Raw genomic sequence first — 13,917 nt, 5'->3', positions numbered from 1 at the left:
CCCTTCAGTTCCGTTCGGAGTCAATGCCCCAACTTCGTATGAGGGGTCGGTCACGGTGATATCCCTAGGCCTCAAGAGCAATGGGATCGATGTCACGAGTGTAAGCCCAAGTGTCTCTCCCACTATCCGAAAACCCACCATGACATAAACACCCCGATAATTCTATCCCCAGAGCGCGTGTCAATCCGACAGCTACCTCACGAGACAAAATGTTACGAATTCGAGCCCTTTGTTACGACGGAAGATGGTCAACTTGCGATCTTCTCCTCTAGCTTTCATTCTCCAATGCCAACTACAGTACGCACTGGAGACTCAGCCAATTCCTCAAAAAGCCCACTTAGGTCGGCACGTCCTTCTCGACACTCCTCATTGTGAATTCCTTACTAATGGGCTACTGCTAGCTCCAAGAATCGCGGTATTCCTTGGGCTGAGCTACCAAAGCACCTAGGATAGAATCACTCGTTTTGCCTTTCGTAGAAGGTGAGTAAGTGTGGTCAAGGTAGATTGAACGAAGAGTTTGTGATGCCAATGCAACTGAGTGATGTATGCTATTATGCGTTGTAACACGACAAGTTTGGAAAGGGAAGTGTGGTTGGAAAGTTTGAGAGTGGAGAACACGGATTTGATGCAGATGCCTCGTTGGAGAGGCCGTGGATGCAGGAGGGCTTGGCTGGTGTGACGAAGGCTTGGATCGGATAGGTGCTTGAGGAAACCAAGTAAAGGAAAGGCTTCTGATAAACCTAACTGTATTAACACGCATAGCCTTTGAAATCAACTTTCTGGAATCGTTTGTAGAACTACGTTCAGCTCTAGATTTGGCTTTGTCTGTGTGACGGAGTTGATCGATGGTGATCTTGTTTCCAGAGATGTTTGATGAAAGATCCTATCGCTCTCAGGAAGTGTCCTGTGGCTTGTTGGTATGGGAAGACAAAACTTCGATTGAATTATTATATTGTCCGGTGGACCAAAATTCGATTGAATTACACTGTCCGGTGGACGAAACTTTATGTTATGGATCGTTTCGAGTAAGGTTATCCCCTAGAGTGCGGACATTCGGCGCCCTCGCTTAACAGGTATCTTAGTGACCAATCAGAACATCAGGATATTTTTTTTTATTTTTTTTTATTTATATTAATTAACGTCTGTTTTGGACCTCCCTAAGGGTATTTAGACGTGCTAAGATAAGGAACTATTTGAGCGGCGTGATCGTCGCGACCGAATTTAGCAATTTAACTTCAATGCCAGGGGCTATTCGCTCCTCTGCGGGTGCGATCCGCTTCTGTTTCCAGAAGGGAACAGAACATCAGGATACTTGGAATTTAATCACATATTCACATTCAATCTTTAATATAAAATCTTTTTAATATTATTTCTATTTCGAAACTTTGAAGAAGATAATATGTATTACTTTCTAATCTTCGCTTTTTTTAATTTTCTTTAGAAAACTATAATTTGAAATCAAGATTCCTATTTATAAACAGAGTGATTAAAAAAGCATTACAAAAGCCAATCTAACCAATCATATTTCTTCATACAAGGTATATTGCACGGACTACAATGGGCGGCATTTGCCCGCACTCTACGTAACCGAAAAAAGCAACGGAAATTGAGTACCCTTTCAAAGATCTTTTTTAATAGATTATAAATTCATTTCAAATTAAATATTGAAATTTGAAAAAAGCAAATGAAAATTTGAGTCTGTTTTGTATTGCTATTAAGTGTTATTATTATTTAATATTATATCGAAAAGAGATCTTAGTTGTTGAAGTTCTTTTGAATGGTGATCAATTTCCGCCGCTTTTTTCGGTTACGTAGAGCCGCACTCTAGGGGATAATTCTCCTGTCAAGTGATTAGTATTACTATAAGTCGTGTGAACCATCGCATGCCCAGTGTTCTAAGACTGAGGCTAAATTTTAATGTCAATTAGACTTTTACTTTAGTCTACGTATTTATCTAAATTTCCTTCAGAGAGATCAGTATTACAATCTAGAACACACAAACAACATCATACTCCCCCTTGCTATATGGTAGAGTTTCTTTTGCTCTTATATATCGATATACGTTTTATACTATACCAAAGATCAATACTATCTCGAATTACCAATGAATAAAACATTGAATATGAAATACAAGCTCGAAAAATAAGGAAATCAATCTAGTTGAAGATATTTTTGGAACCCAGAATTTCAGTAGCTTACACCACATTTACGCAATTTACCACGCTTAGAGCATGAAAGCAACTATCAAACTCAAGTCGAAAGAATAATTCGAGAACCAAGGAAGATATCATGAACACGATTTCGGTGATTAAGGCCGTTCTTCTCGTATCGCAGAGGAATAATTGTGCCAAGTGTCTGTGTTACACCTGTCGCTATGGCATTGTGTGTGATGATTGTGATATTAGTATCCAGACGAAATGCCTGAATTAGCCCTTTTTTATTTGTACGGCTAAAATATGATATTTGATAGTACAAACGACATTGAATGAAAAGGAGATATGCTTCTCGGGTCGTTAACCGCGCCGATCTATTGCTTTTTCTTCTAGGTGAGTACTCCAGGTATGGATAATTCCCAATCAGTTTTGCGGGCGAAGCATTTACAGCTTCTATGCGCAACTATTTGGCGCCTGGTTTTGTTCTTAATACGAGGCTCTTACATGAGGCCGAAAAGGAAGGGTAGTAGTGGTTTGTGGGTAAGTAATCTCTTCCCAACATTGACCTGATAAAGAAAAGGTTAAAATAAGGTTTTTATCTATTCATATGTACTATCCTCGCTAGATGTTCTAGGGGTAACGAGTTGTATACCCCCCGGTGAGAGAGAGATCGTTCTGAAGATACAAAGGAACTAACAAGGGGCGGAGTTCGTGGGGTGGACGTTCTTTGACGCAGAGCTACTGGTTTACTAACTTAGAGCTCGTTTCGTTTCGGATCGGATTTTGATATGTTTAATGAAATCTCTAATAATCTTAAATTAGAAAGAATGTATACTCAACTGAAACCAAAATATTTGAAGTAATACTTGTCGGCTAATCATCCTCATGGCTAATCACCCTAGGTGATTGATAGTATCAACTCTGACATACAGCAACTCCGATATGATCGATTTTTTCAAAAATCAATATTAATTCAACTATATAATGAATTCTATATTTGAATATAGGAAAATAATTATTAAATTTACTTTAATATAATTATCAGATTTTCTTTTTATTATTTTATTTCTGATTATGAAATTTTTAAAAATTGAATGTTAGGATTGTATTATTAATTTTAGATTTGAAGTTTATATAACGTGGTTTAACAGTGGGTCGGCCATATCAGTGGATCGGCCATTTTTACCTCGAATTGTTATTCCAAAGTTATATTATTCAATAACAATTAAATCAATCAATTAAAACTATAAAGATTCTAATAATCTAGAATCTATTATATTATTCTAATAAATTCTTATATTATATTCTATCTTTCTATATTTATTATAATATCAATTAAAAGATATTTCCCTATTAGAATTCCTTCCTTTTTAATACTCATTATATTGAATCTAAATATCAATCTTTTGCTGAAATAATATATCAAAAGCTTTTTGTTTAATAAGTATTCCTCCTTGATGTATTTGAGTTTTTTTTGTATATCAATATTTACTTAATATCTTATTTGCCTTCCGAAGTATACGAATCTCAATATTCAAAAGTGTATTCTTATAAGCTAATTTCTCTATACCTTTAGCTAGAGCTAATTATCACGGATTGGTTATAACTCTACTTAGTAGGTTTGATGTTGATCAAACTACTTATACCCTTTTGGGGTTACGTGGCTTAGTGGTAGAGTACTTGGCGCCGTGACAGTTAGTTTGATCCTACCCGAAGGCTTTTCGTGATGGAATCCGATTAGTCAGGGAAAAGCGGTCCCGCCCACTTTTAGGTACGTAATCAATTTCTACTACTAGAATCCTTGGCAATCCTATTCCGGGATAGGGGACGAGATCCCGCTATGCCCATTCCGGGGTTGAAGGAGGAAGTAGTATCACGGATTGGTTATAACTCTACTTAGTAGGTTTGATGTTGATCAAACTACTTATACCCTTTTGGGGTTACGTGGCTTAGTGGTAGAGTACTTGGCGCCGTGACACTAATATAATCTCAAATATAAATGTAGGGAAGCTTACTTAATAACAAGTTATTCGAAATTTAACTAATATTGATTGAGAAAAAGCTTCTGTTAGATTACAAGAAGTTTGAAAAATCTATTAATCTAAATCGAAAAAAAGGGGAATAAATATATGAATTCGAATATCCAATTTCGAAAGCACAACTTCAGAATCAAAAGGTATTAAACCTGCTCCTCAAAACCCTGATTTCATATTCTGAATTGTGATTGATTCTTGATATACAGCTTTGAAAACTATAAAGAATTTAATTTTCGAAATATAATTGATATATACCTTGATAAATCCATCAATTTGATTATTATATAAATATTTTAGATTGCTAAAACAACCTATATCAAGTGATTAAGTTAAATGACTTGAATATAATAATAAACCCAAACATATAATATCATTCTCTTTGCAATATACTTGAAAAGCTTTTGATTTGTGATTTTCATACTTATTTAATACCAACATTCAATATTTGCCCTTTCTTTGATTCTTAATATACTTATCGAAATGCTTCAGTTATTCTAAACCTATCTCATTGTTTATCCATTCATTAGATATAGATTTAATAGCCCAATCTACAGGGAAATCGATTTCGGTATACTAATTGGAAAGATAAACCTGTCCTTAAACTACTAGAAATGAAGGTATAGTTTCGCCCTCCCTATTACCACATATAATCGCTATAGCCTATTCTCTATTGCCTGGTTGTATTGCCTTGCTTCTGCCACTTTGTTCAGTACTAGTTACTACTATTCCGGGGTATATTATATCCATCATAAAGCCTGTTTCGTTGAAGTTGTAGAAATCGCAATCGAGAATACCGTATTTTGCTTACATATTCGAAACCAACTGGAACCACTTTTCAATAAGCTTAGGATCTTTGCAAAGAGCTTTTTGAAAATCATAAACACAATTAAAACGTATCTTTAATTCGATTCAATGCTTTATAAATCGATATGCCCAGAGGTTCCCAATATGCTTTGTACTCCTCGATTCGAGAATATGATTCACTATATCTTCTATTATTCTAAGTTTAAATGAAAATCCTTTTTTATTTATATTAAGTATATATTGAATAAGTACCTCCTCTTTCAATTCAATCAAATTATAACTTTTTGGTTGGCTTTCAGCCATATTAGGTTTACCTCGAATTCTATTATCCAATATAGATTGAGGTATACAATAGAGCTGAGCTGTCTTTTGAATTGTTAATTTTTTGTTTAATTCAATAGCTTGAATAGCTAAAATTATACATACTTCTTTGGAATGAATTTCCATGATTAATTATGAAGAAAACGCGTATTGAATATAGAATAACAATTCGAGGTAAAAATGGCCGACCCACTGATATGGCCGACCTACTGTTAAACCACGTTAATGTTAGAATGATTTTACAAGTATATATATAACTTTTCTCAACTAATAAAATTAATCGAATTATTTAGAATATTAAATTTAATAAATAATTGAATAATAATATTTAAAATAACAAATTTTAATAAATATTAAAAAAGCAATTAAAGATTATAATTTTGTACAAAATTCATAATTATATAATATTTAGTTAAATTGATATTAATTTTTGAAAAAATCGATTATATCGGAGTTACTGTATATCGGAGCTGATGCTACCAATCACCTATAGTGGTTGACAGAATTCTTCTAATAGTCGACAAGTAATAGAATATACGAAATTAAATTAAAAGTAAAGGAGATATCGATTTTCCTTAGATATATTAATTAATGATATCTAAAAAAAACATCTATTATTAGCTATTATAGATAACAAAGTGAATACTACAGCCCCTTCTAGTATGGTTTTACTAGCTTTCTAGCACCTTAAATAGCTTCAACCTTTCATAGGAATACAATCAAGCTTTTCATTCTCTTCAATACGTATTTAGCCTCTTTTCTATTATATAAGAAAAGTTGATATACTTATTTCTTTTAATATATTAGATCTGATATATAAAAGTAATAACAATATATCTTGTATATTAAGAATTTATTAGGGATTAAAAATTAATTAAATTTTAAATCATTCATTTAAAGTAAGTTTAAAATGAAATCTATCTAAAGAAATGATATATATATATAATAGTTATATCTAATCAGAATAATATAATACTAATTATAAGCTAATTATATAGATAGCTCTTTAATATGCTTTCTTTAGATTACTAAACTTGAATTCTAAGAGTAATCTCTAATATATATTGAGCTTGTTATAATGTAGATTAATTCGTTAACATCTCGATTTTCACAGAAATATCTCAAAGCCACGTAGATATAATATTGATAATGATTCTAGCCTATACGAAATACAAGTGCCGCAAAGCACTATATCAAAGTTTCTTACACACGAAGTCCAATTCTACAAGACTGCCATAGCCTCACGGAGATATTCATCTCGAATTAGGAAGTTAATGTATTACTTCTTGGCAGTTAAGTCAAACAGTGCTTTTTGAGGAGACGAAGTGGACGTCTATCAAACAGACATCAAAGAAGGTTCGGCTGCAGGTATAAGTACCTCGTCCCTTCCTAACATTTCTCAAATCACCCTCTTCATCAACATCACTCACTCACATTCATTATCCAAGTTTTTCATCCACATTCATTATTCACATTCATTATCCAAGTTTCTCATCCAGATCCTTTCGATATGCATTATCCAGTCCTCTTAACCATAGCGCTCATGTTCGGCGGGTAAGAACATTGCCATTTCAAGCCTATAGATCTTTAATATCTAACATATTATTTCTAGCGCTATTGCCGATTTGCATTATACTGCATGATGCACCGACATCAAGCAAGTTGGTTTTGTCAAGTCAACCCCACGGGTAAGCATTCTTTGAGTTTTTAAAGCCTTTAGACCCGGATGATATCATACTAAGTAAATTTTGACAGAACAACGGTGCTACGAAGGCCGCGTGTGCTGCTTACAAGAATCGAAACACTGGCACAAAACAATGGGATACTTGCCCCGATTGCACACCCGTAAGTCATACGTTATTCTCTAACCCTTATCTACATCTAGTCCTACTCCTGTCAATTGCATTTCCAAATACCCCGTCGGTATGACTACTATATCACTAACTTTCTGGCAGCAAAATCTCGTCAACACTCCCGATTGGGTATGCTGGTCTAACCAGAAGCACATTGGCGGCGATGAGTGGAACTATGTAAGTAGCGCCCTCTATGCGTTCTATTAGCCTTCTTCTATAATATACTTCCTCTCGATCTAAAAGCCGTACTGATATTTCTAATAGTATTGCCTTCAAGCTGGAGCTTATGCTAGCGAGGCTAACTAAGTACTCCATAGAGAAGATGTGAATCATGGAGCGAGGTCACATATCGAGAAAACTGGAGGAGAAAACGTTTTATAGATAAAAGTAACTAGCAATAGTAATTTACATCTTTATATAACATATACATATATCTCCGTTTGTGAAATTTACTCTATTTCGTAGAATGATAAGTACTTATATAAATACTAGAAAAAGAACTAAAGATATATTAAAGAAGAGATGAACTTAAGTCTTTATCACAGGATCACTTCTGGGAGTATTCAGAAGCTTTACTGCTAAGCTAAAAGCCCAAAATATTAGGAGATAGAACTAGAAGTTCTATCTTACTTTTATATATATAGTAGAATAGAATAGCAGGCTAGGGTATAGGCCAGGGCTGGTGTCATCATGTAACACTACTCTACTCCTTGAGTAGGTATAGTCTTCATATCTATACTTAACAAGGAGACAGATAGATAGATTTATATATACATATTAGCCCTTAGACTAATGATTTGTAAGCTACAAGTAAACCCTCCCTACAGTTCCATTTATAACCAAGGGTGGTTCTATCTATTGTGACGGAGTTACTTCTGAGAGTATTTAGAAGTTTCACTACTAAGCTAAAAGTCTAAAAGTCTAGGAGATAGAACTAGAAGTTCTATCTTACTCTTATATATATAGTAGAACAGAATAGAAGAATATGACATAGGCCAGGACTAGTACTATCACGTAATAGTCTTTCTAATAAAGTAAAAGCTATTCAAGATATTAGAATTCACTTGATTTAATACTAAAGTATACTATCTCCTAGACTATCAATATAGAACACCTCGCTTAAACAGGAATCTACTAACTAATTAAAACATTTAGAATTTGAGAATTCTCATCATTTTGTTATATTTCTTAATAATAATTACTGATCATTTATTATTTTAATAATAATAAATAGTTTATTCTTTATATCTCTATATAATCTTAAGTCGTTTTTTTATATTTCTAATAAATATTAAGACTTTAATTTGCTATTTTTTTCAACCATGAATTATTTATAAATACTTTATATTTTAAAAGATAACATATAATAATGTTTTTAAAATCATCTAATGACTATTTTTTTATTAAAAAAAGAGAGAGTTATTATTGTAGACTCTTTAGTAATTCTTAGAATGTTTATGCCTCGAAATCAAGACCTAAATTATGTAATCACCAAAGGGTCACCACCACACCACCATACAAGGGAGGATGAGATAAGTATGCTACACCGCTTTTATTTTGGCATTAATAGAATTCTGCCCACACAAATCGATCCTAGCTAATGAAGGCGGTATAACAGACCTCCATAGTCATTTGGGCAAGCCACGTGACTTTTCATTCCATACCACCACAAATAAAATGGTCACCGACCTTGCGGGATAATGATTTTCCATCGACAAGTTCGTTCGAAGACACAGATACCTTGATACATAGGACGAACGATCGGGCTGAGCCGATAGTGGGCCTCCTGTTCTATCAAATTATGGAAAGACTAGCCGCTAGAGCTAAAGTACCTTTTTACTCTAATTTGTATCGTATCGTGTCAAAAGATTCTTCTTTTTTTTGTACATTTTCTTTTGGTGACAATTTCTTTCCAATAGTTTTGAAACTTCATTTAATTACACATGTTTTGTTGGGAAACTGTTCAAAGGTATCATCTACGTTTGTGAAAGGGATAGAAGAGTTCAAAGAGCCTGTTCTCCTGCGTAGTTACTACCCAGTACTTGTATAGCAGATAGAAGAGCACAGGGCTTAATCGGTCCAGGGGCTGTGCTCACTTTGCAGCACAGCGTGGATCAGGGCTGACAAGAAGTGGTACGTGGGGACCTCTAGTTCGTCCCTAAGCTTTATTTCTATAGGACATGAGCTCGCATCCGATGGAAATCTGGGAAAGAAAGAAAGGTCGATGGAAAAAGCAAAGTTTCTGGTAGGTTTCTGTTTCTGGTAGGTTTCTGGTAAAGTGTCGTTCTCAAGGCTATCTATCTACGTATCGTGTGTGTCAGCAGCTAGCAGGGCAAGACGAGGGTAGCAGGCAACGGAGACGGACTTTCGGGCATCGTGCCTTTTATTACATCTGTACAGCCATACAAACTTCTAGAATCGCACTCTCGATCATCCTTCTGCCAGTAAATTGTGTGGATTCGATATTGGACGGTTACTCTTCCGGGTATGGTCATACTGCATACATCTATACTCCCCAAAGAGACTGGACGACCCGTGGACGAGTAATACCTACCGAGTAAAAGGTTACTTACACTTACATACATGTTATATTGTAATGCAAAGAGCCTCAGCGCAACACAACACCACTACCTGCAGTCATCCTTTCGCGCTCTTCATTTCCCCTGCAGACACAGACCTCACCATCATTCATTCGAAGTGCTACCGTGCCAGCATACACGATTACTTGCGCGATCGCTCAATTTATTGTTTTAAATAGTATAGACATTTGACCATTACATTCTTTATATTCCCTACAGTACCGCGGATTGAGATTTGGTTATCTGGAGGAGGGATTGGGCTAGATATTACGGAAACGGATTCGATATTATACACATCTCCTTCGATCGATCGATTGAAAGCGAACGTAAACACGACCCCGAACACTACTGGCGCAAGATTTGTCGATAAAGATTAGTACAATTGGAAGTGGAGTGGCCTTTGCGCGAGACGGTCGGGCTAGGAGACGGTTTGCGAATTAGGTCATCCCGTCCTTGGTGAAGTGGTGCGTCTGGAATATACATTTATATACGAACTATTCGAAGCTATATTCATTACTCGCGAGCTACGCTCGTAAGCTCCCGCCCACATGTCGGACGATTTTGCGGCTCCCATAAAGGGTATCATAAAGGCACTAGATGCGGGGATAAAGTTAACGAAGAGGGTTGCGAGATCTGCGAGCGAAGGGCCGAGTAATTTAATTTATATATCGGAGTTGGCACAAAATTTACAGAAGAATTTGGAAAAGACTAGTCAGGCTATTGCGGATGCTTACAGAGATGCTGTAGGGTCATATGGGGAAGATTTTGCTAAGGCGTTGATGGAGGATGGTAAGTGATGTTAAGGAATATGGGGATATATGGGAGTTATTGACTGATGATGTGGTAGAATCTATTCAAAATCGATTGAAAGAGGTTAAGATTGATCTGAGGGATCAAATTGATGAATGTCAGGATTTCGATGAAAACCTCGAATCTTTTCAAGCATCAGCTTTTACAAATGTTAAACAACAATCGAAAAGATGTCGGACGGAGTGTACTTTTATTTTCAACAATCTGCGGGATCGGATAGATCAGACGGATCGTCATCACTTTCGGATGGAGGATAGATCTCCCCCATTGAGTCCTGCACATGTACCGATTATGGAACAATCTCCTCGAAGACCACCGGTAACAGGTTCTATAAATCACACCGCTCCACCGTATTCATCACTGCCCTCCCAGATTGATAGACAAGTTATTGATCATAAAGTTTCGTTGTCAGATCCTTCAAGGAAATCTCCCAGAAAGGAAGATCCATGGAGTCTGAGCGGACCATATTTCGATGTAGGACCAAGGACTCCTCCTCGTGGTCCATCTCCAGAACCAAGTTATCAAGAATCGATACAAGCTACGCCTCCTCCAAAATATGGATATGAAACACCACCTTCAAAGCAAATACTAATAGCTAAAGAACTGGTATATCAACGACTTAATGCGAATGAGGAATTCCTAGAACGGAGAAAACAGTCTCGTATGTCTTTTCATAACGAAATACGGAAATCAGTCTCCTCGATAGAAGAGAATAGGGCAAGCGAAACTTTTAGTGATGGATCGATGCTTACATCTCCTTGGTCCTCATATTCGTCAGCTAGTAGTCCGATAGAGAGGCATAGTTCTAGAGGAAGTGGATATGATGATTTGATAGGACGGAAAAGGAGTCAAGGTCAGACTTCTCAGGGAGGAAGTTCGAGAAATGGATCATTACGAGATCGAGATGCTACACCTGCATCTTCGAGTACGACGAAACCGGACAATGAATATTTCCCTACTGCCTCGCTAAAACCTCCGACGCCAATATCAGCGACGCCAGTCAGTCCCGGTATTAGCGAATATCAACCTTCGGAGTCAGGAACTTCATTATGGTTGAAAAGTCCAGTCAGTCCACCAATGTCTGAAATCCATGATCCAGCTTCATGGGGTAGACTAGCACCTGCTACCACAACTCCAACCTCTACTACATCCTTAGCTACCACGTTGCAACTGCCTGGTTTTGGTAATGGAGTTGAAGATGGATTAGAAGTTGTTCCTGTTATCGAAAGTGGTTTAGAAGTTGTACCAACTCAAGATCCCGAACCAGTACCAATACAACCTTCGAATCCCATTCCAGAAAATCGAAGTCAAAGTCAATTAGCAATGCATAGAGCCACTCCTTCAATGAGAAGTATAGATTGTCCTATGAGGCATGATAGTTCGTTTTATAAATTCGATGGATTTTGTCCAGGAGCTAAAGCCATGATTAGAGGGGAAACTGGGTTTAAAGTCGTTAAGAGACCTTCGGTATGTGGAATTTCCTGTTCTTTACTTTTACTTTGTTCATCGTTTCATTGGTCAGATATTATTCGCGCCCCCTTGCTAATATTTAGGTTTGTCTGTACTAACAGAAGGATCAGGGCCATTATAGTGCTACTCTGAGTGCGAGATGTATTAAATGTGCTTATGAGGTTGGATGGAATGATGTGGAAAAGGATAGATTACTTGATCGTATGTGTAAATTGCTTTTTGAGCGTGGGAAAGGATGCTAATCTGAGTTCGTGTATAGGTTCTGGTATATATTCTAATACCGGTATTCGATGGCGTCAACGATTTATTTCCAAATGTCACCTTAAAACGTCTTCAATAGATGATCCTATCTATGGTGTATGTAGCCATTTCTTTCTTCCTGCGTTCTAAACTCAAATAAATAACTAACATCCCAATCAAGTGTATATTCTGTATTGAAGATCATCGCACAGTTGAAGAACACGACGCAACCGTTTTCTTTAGCGTAACATCCCTATTTCGTCACCTAGCCCGTCATCCTCGTCCTCTTCCTCAAGTAGCAGGTATTACAACCGTCTATGGAATTCAACCTCCTTCAGTCCTTGACTTTGACATTCAATTCACCATCCACGAACCTAAATTTTCTCCCTATTGCATGTCTGAGATCACATCCAAAGTAGCATCTCGTCCTACCGCTCACGCAATAACAACCCATCATCCAAAACCTGTCGCCAAAACTTTTCGTGATCCTGACGGTCAGCAAAGTATGCATTTTGCAGACGGTGCGAAAATTGTGGGGATTACGTTTCCGGAACGCTTTGGAGGTACTTGGTGTATAGGATATCATGATGGCGAACGAGGCTCTTTTCCCGCAAACACTGTTTCTTTCCTTTCGCCACCGCGAGATGAAGTGAAAATGAATCCACAGAGTTCTCTTCAAGCAGTCGCGAAATGGGATTGGAAACCGAAAGATAAAGAAGAAGGATGGCTTAAATTTTCGAAAGGAGAGAGAATCTATAGTGTAGGGTATGCATGGCAAGATCAGTGGTGTTGGAGTGGCTGTACTAGTAAAGGAAAATGGGGACTTTTCCCAAGTAGTTTTGTGGAGGACTTAATAAGTACGGATTCTTCGTCTGGTAATGCTAAAGCGTCGAAGATATTAGGCACGGATATTGAGAAAAAAGAAAGAGGAGGGTTAGGAGCAGCTTTTGGATTCTCGGGAGGAAAAGGGAGGATGGTTAGTTTTCCTTCTAGTTTGAGTAGGAATAGGAGTGCGAGGGGACCACAAAGTCCGGTGCAGAAAGAGGGAGAGGCGCTGAGGGAAAGAAGTGGGAGTTCGCTGAGTGGGTTGATGGGGTATGGGAAATCGGAGGGCGGCGAGCGTGAGGAGTAATGGGAGTACGGCGAGTACGCCTAGTAGTCCTTTGGTGGGGGTGCAGTCTGGATTGGAGGTGGATGTGGGGATGAGACCGGGGACTTCGGGGGGTGATGGTGGGTTAGTTGGTGGTGGTGGAAGTGGGAGTGGAAGTGGGAGTGGAAATAGGAGGAGTAGTGGAAGTGTAGGATCGGCTTCAAAGGGCGCGCCGGGGAATGTGAATAGAGGGAGTAATGGGAGTATGAGTGGGGGAATTTTGGGGAGTAGTTGGTTGAGGAGTTAGGGGATGGGTGGGTGGAGTGGGGGGAGGGGAGGGGATCCCAACTATGACTTCCTATGATAATAACGACATATACACACACACACACACACATGTACCTCGCGAGCATGAATATGAATAAACATCAATATCAATATCAGCATCAACATCAATACAGAGATAAAGGCTAAGATGAAGATAAAGGCGAAGATGAAGAAAAGGGCGAACGCAAACGCAAACGCACCCAAAAAAGAAAGAAAAAAAAGAAAATCCCTAAG

General features: G+C 37.4%; 2 protein-coding genes across 2 annotated transcripts; both read left to right on the top strand.

Annotated features, from left to right (window-relative positions):
• Nucleotides 1-6,956: 6,956 nt before the first annotated feature.
• EAF02_011354 (uncharacterized protein) lies at nucleotides 6,957-7,473 on the top strand (the record flags this gene model as incomplete). Its single annotated transcript, XM_038907401.1, has 4 exons — nucleotides 6,957-6,989; nucleotides 7,070-7,159; nucleotides 7,270-7,344; nucleotides 7,432-7,473. The coding sequence occupies 4 exons, from the start codon at nucleotides 6,957-6,959 to the stop codon at nucleotides 7,471-7,473; spliced, it is 240 nt and encodes a 79-aa protein (XP_038752881.1).
• Nucleotides 7,474-9,358: 1,885 nt separating this feature from the next.
• Nucleotides 9,359-13,663, top strand: EAF02_011353 (uncharacterized protein; the record flags this gene model as incomplete). Its single annotated transcript, XM_038907400.1, is given in 6 exon segments — nucleotides 9,359-10,535; nucleotides 10,594-12,023; nucleotides 12,128-12,227; nucleotides 12,286-12,383; nucleotides 12,448-13,361; nucleotides 13,378-13,663. 6 exon segments carry the CDS (start codon nucleotides 10,295-10,297, stop codon nucleotides 13,661-13,663), a joined length of 3,069 nt encoding a protein of 1,022 aa, XP_038752880.1. The 5' UTR covers nucleotides 9,359-10,294.
• Nucleotides 13,664-13,917: the final 254 nt, after the last annotated feature.

This window comes from Botrytis sinoallii, assembly GCF_014898435.1.
Source record: "Botrytis sinoallii strain Bc 23 chromosome Unknown BSIN_031, whole genome shotgun sequence".
NCBI lineage: Eukaryota > Fungi > Ascomycota > Leotiomycetes > Helotiales > Sclerotiniaceae > Botrytis > Botrytis sinoallii.
The sequence above is the reverse complement of the archived record's forward strand: the minus strand, read 5'-3'. Positions and strand labels throughout refer to the sequence as shown.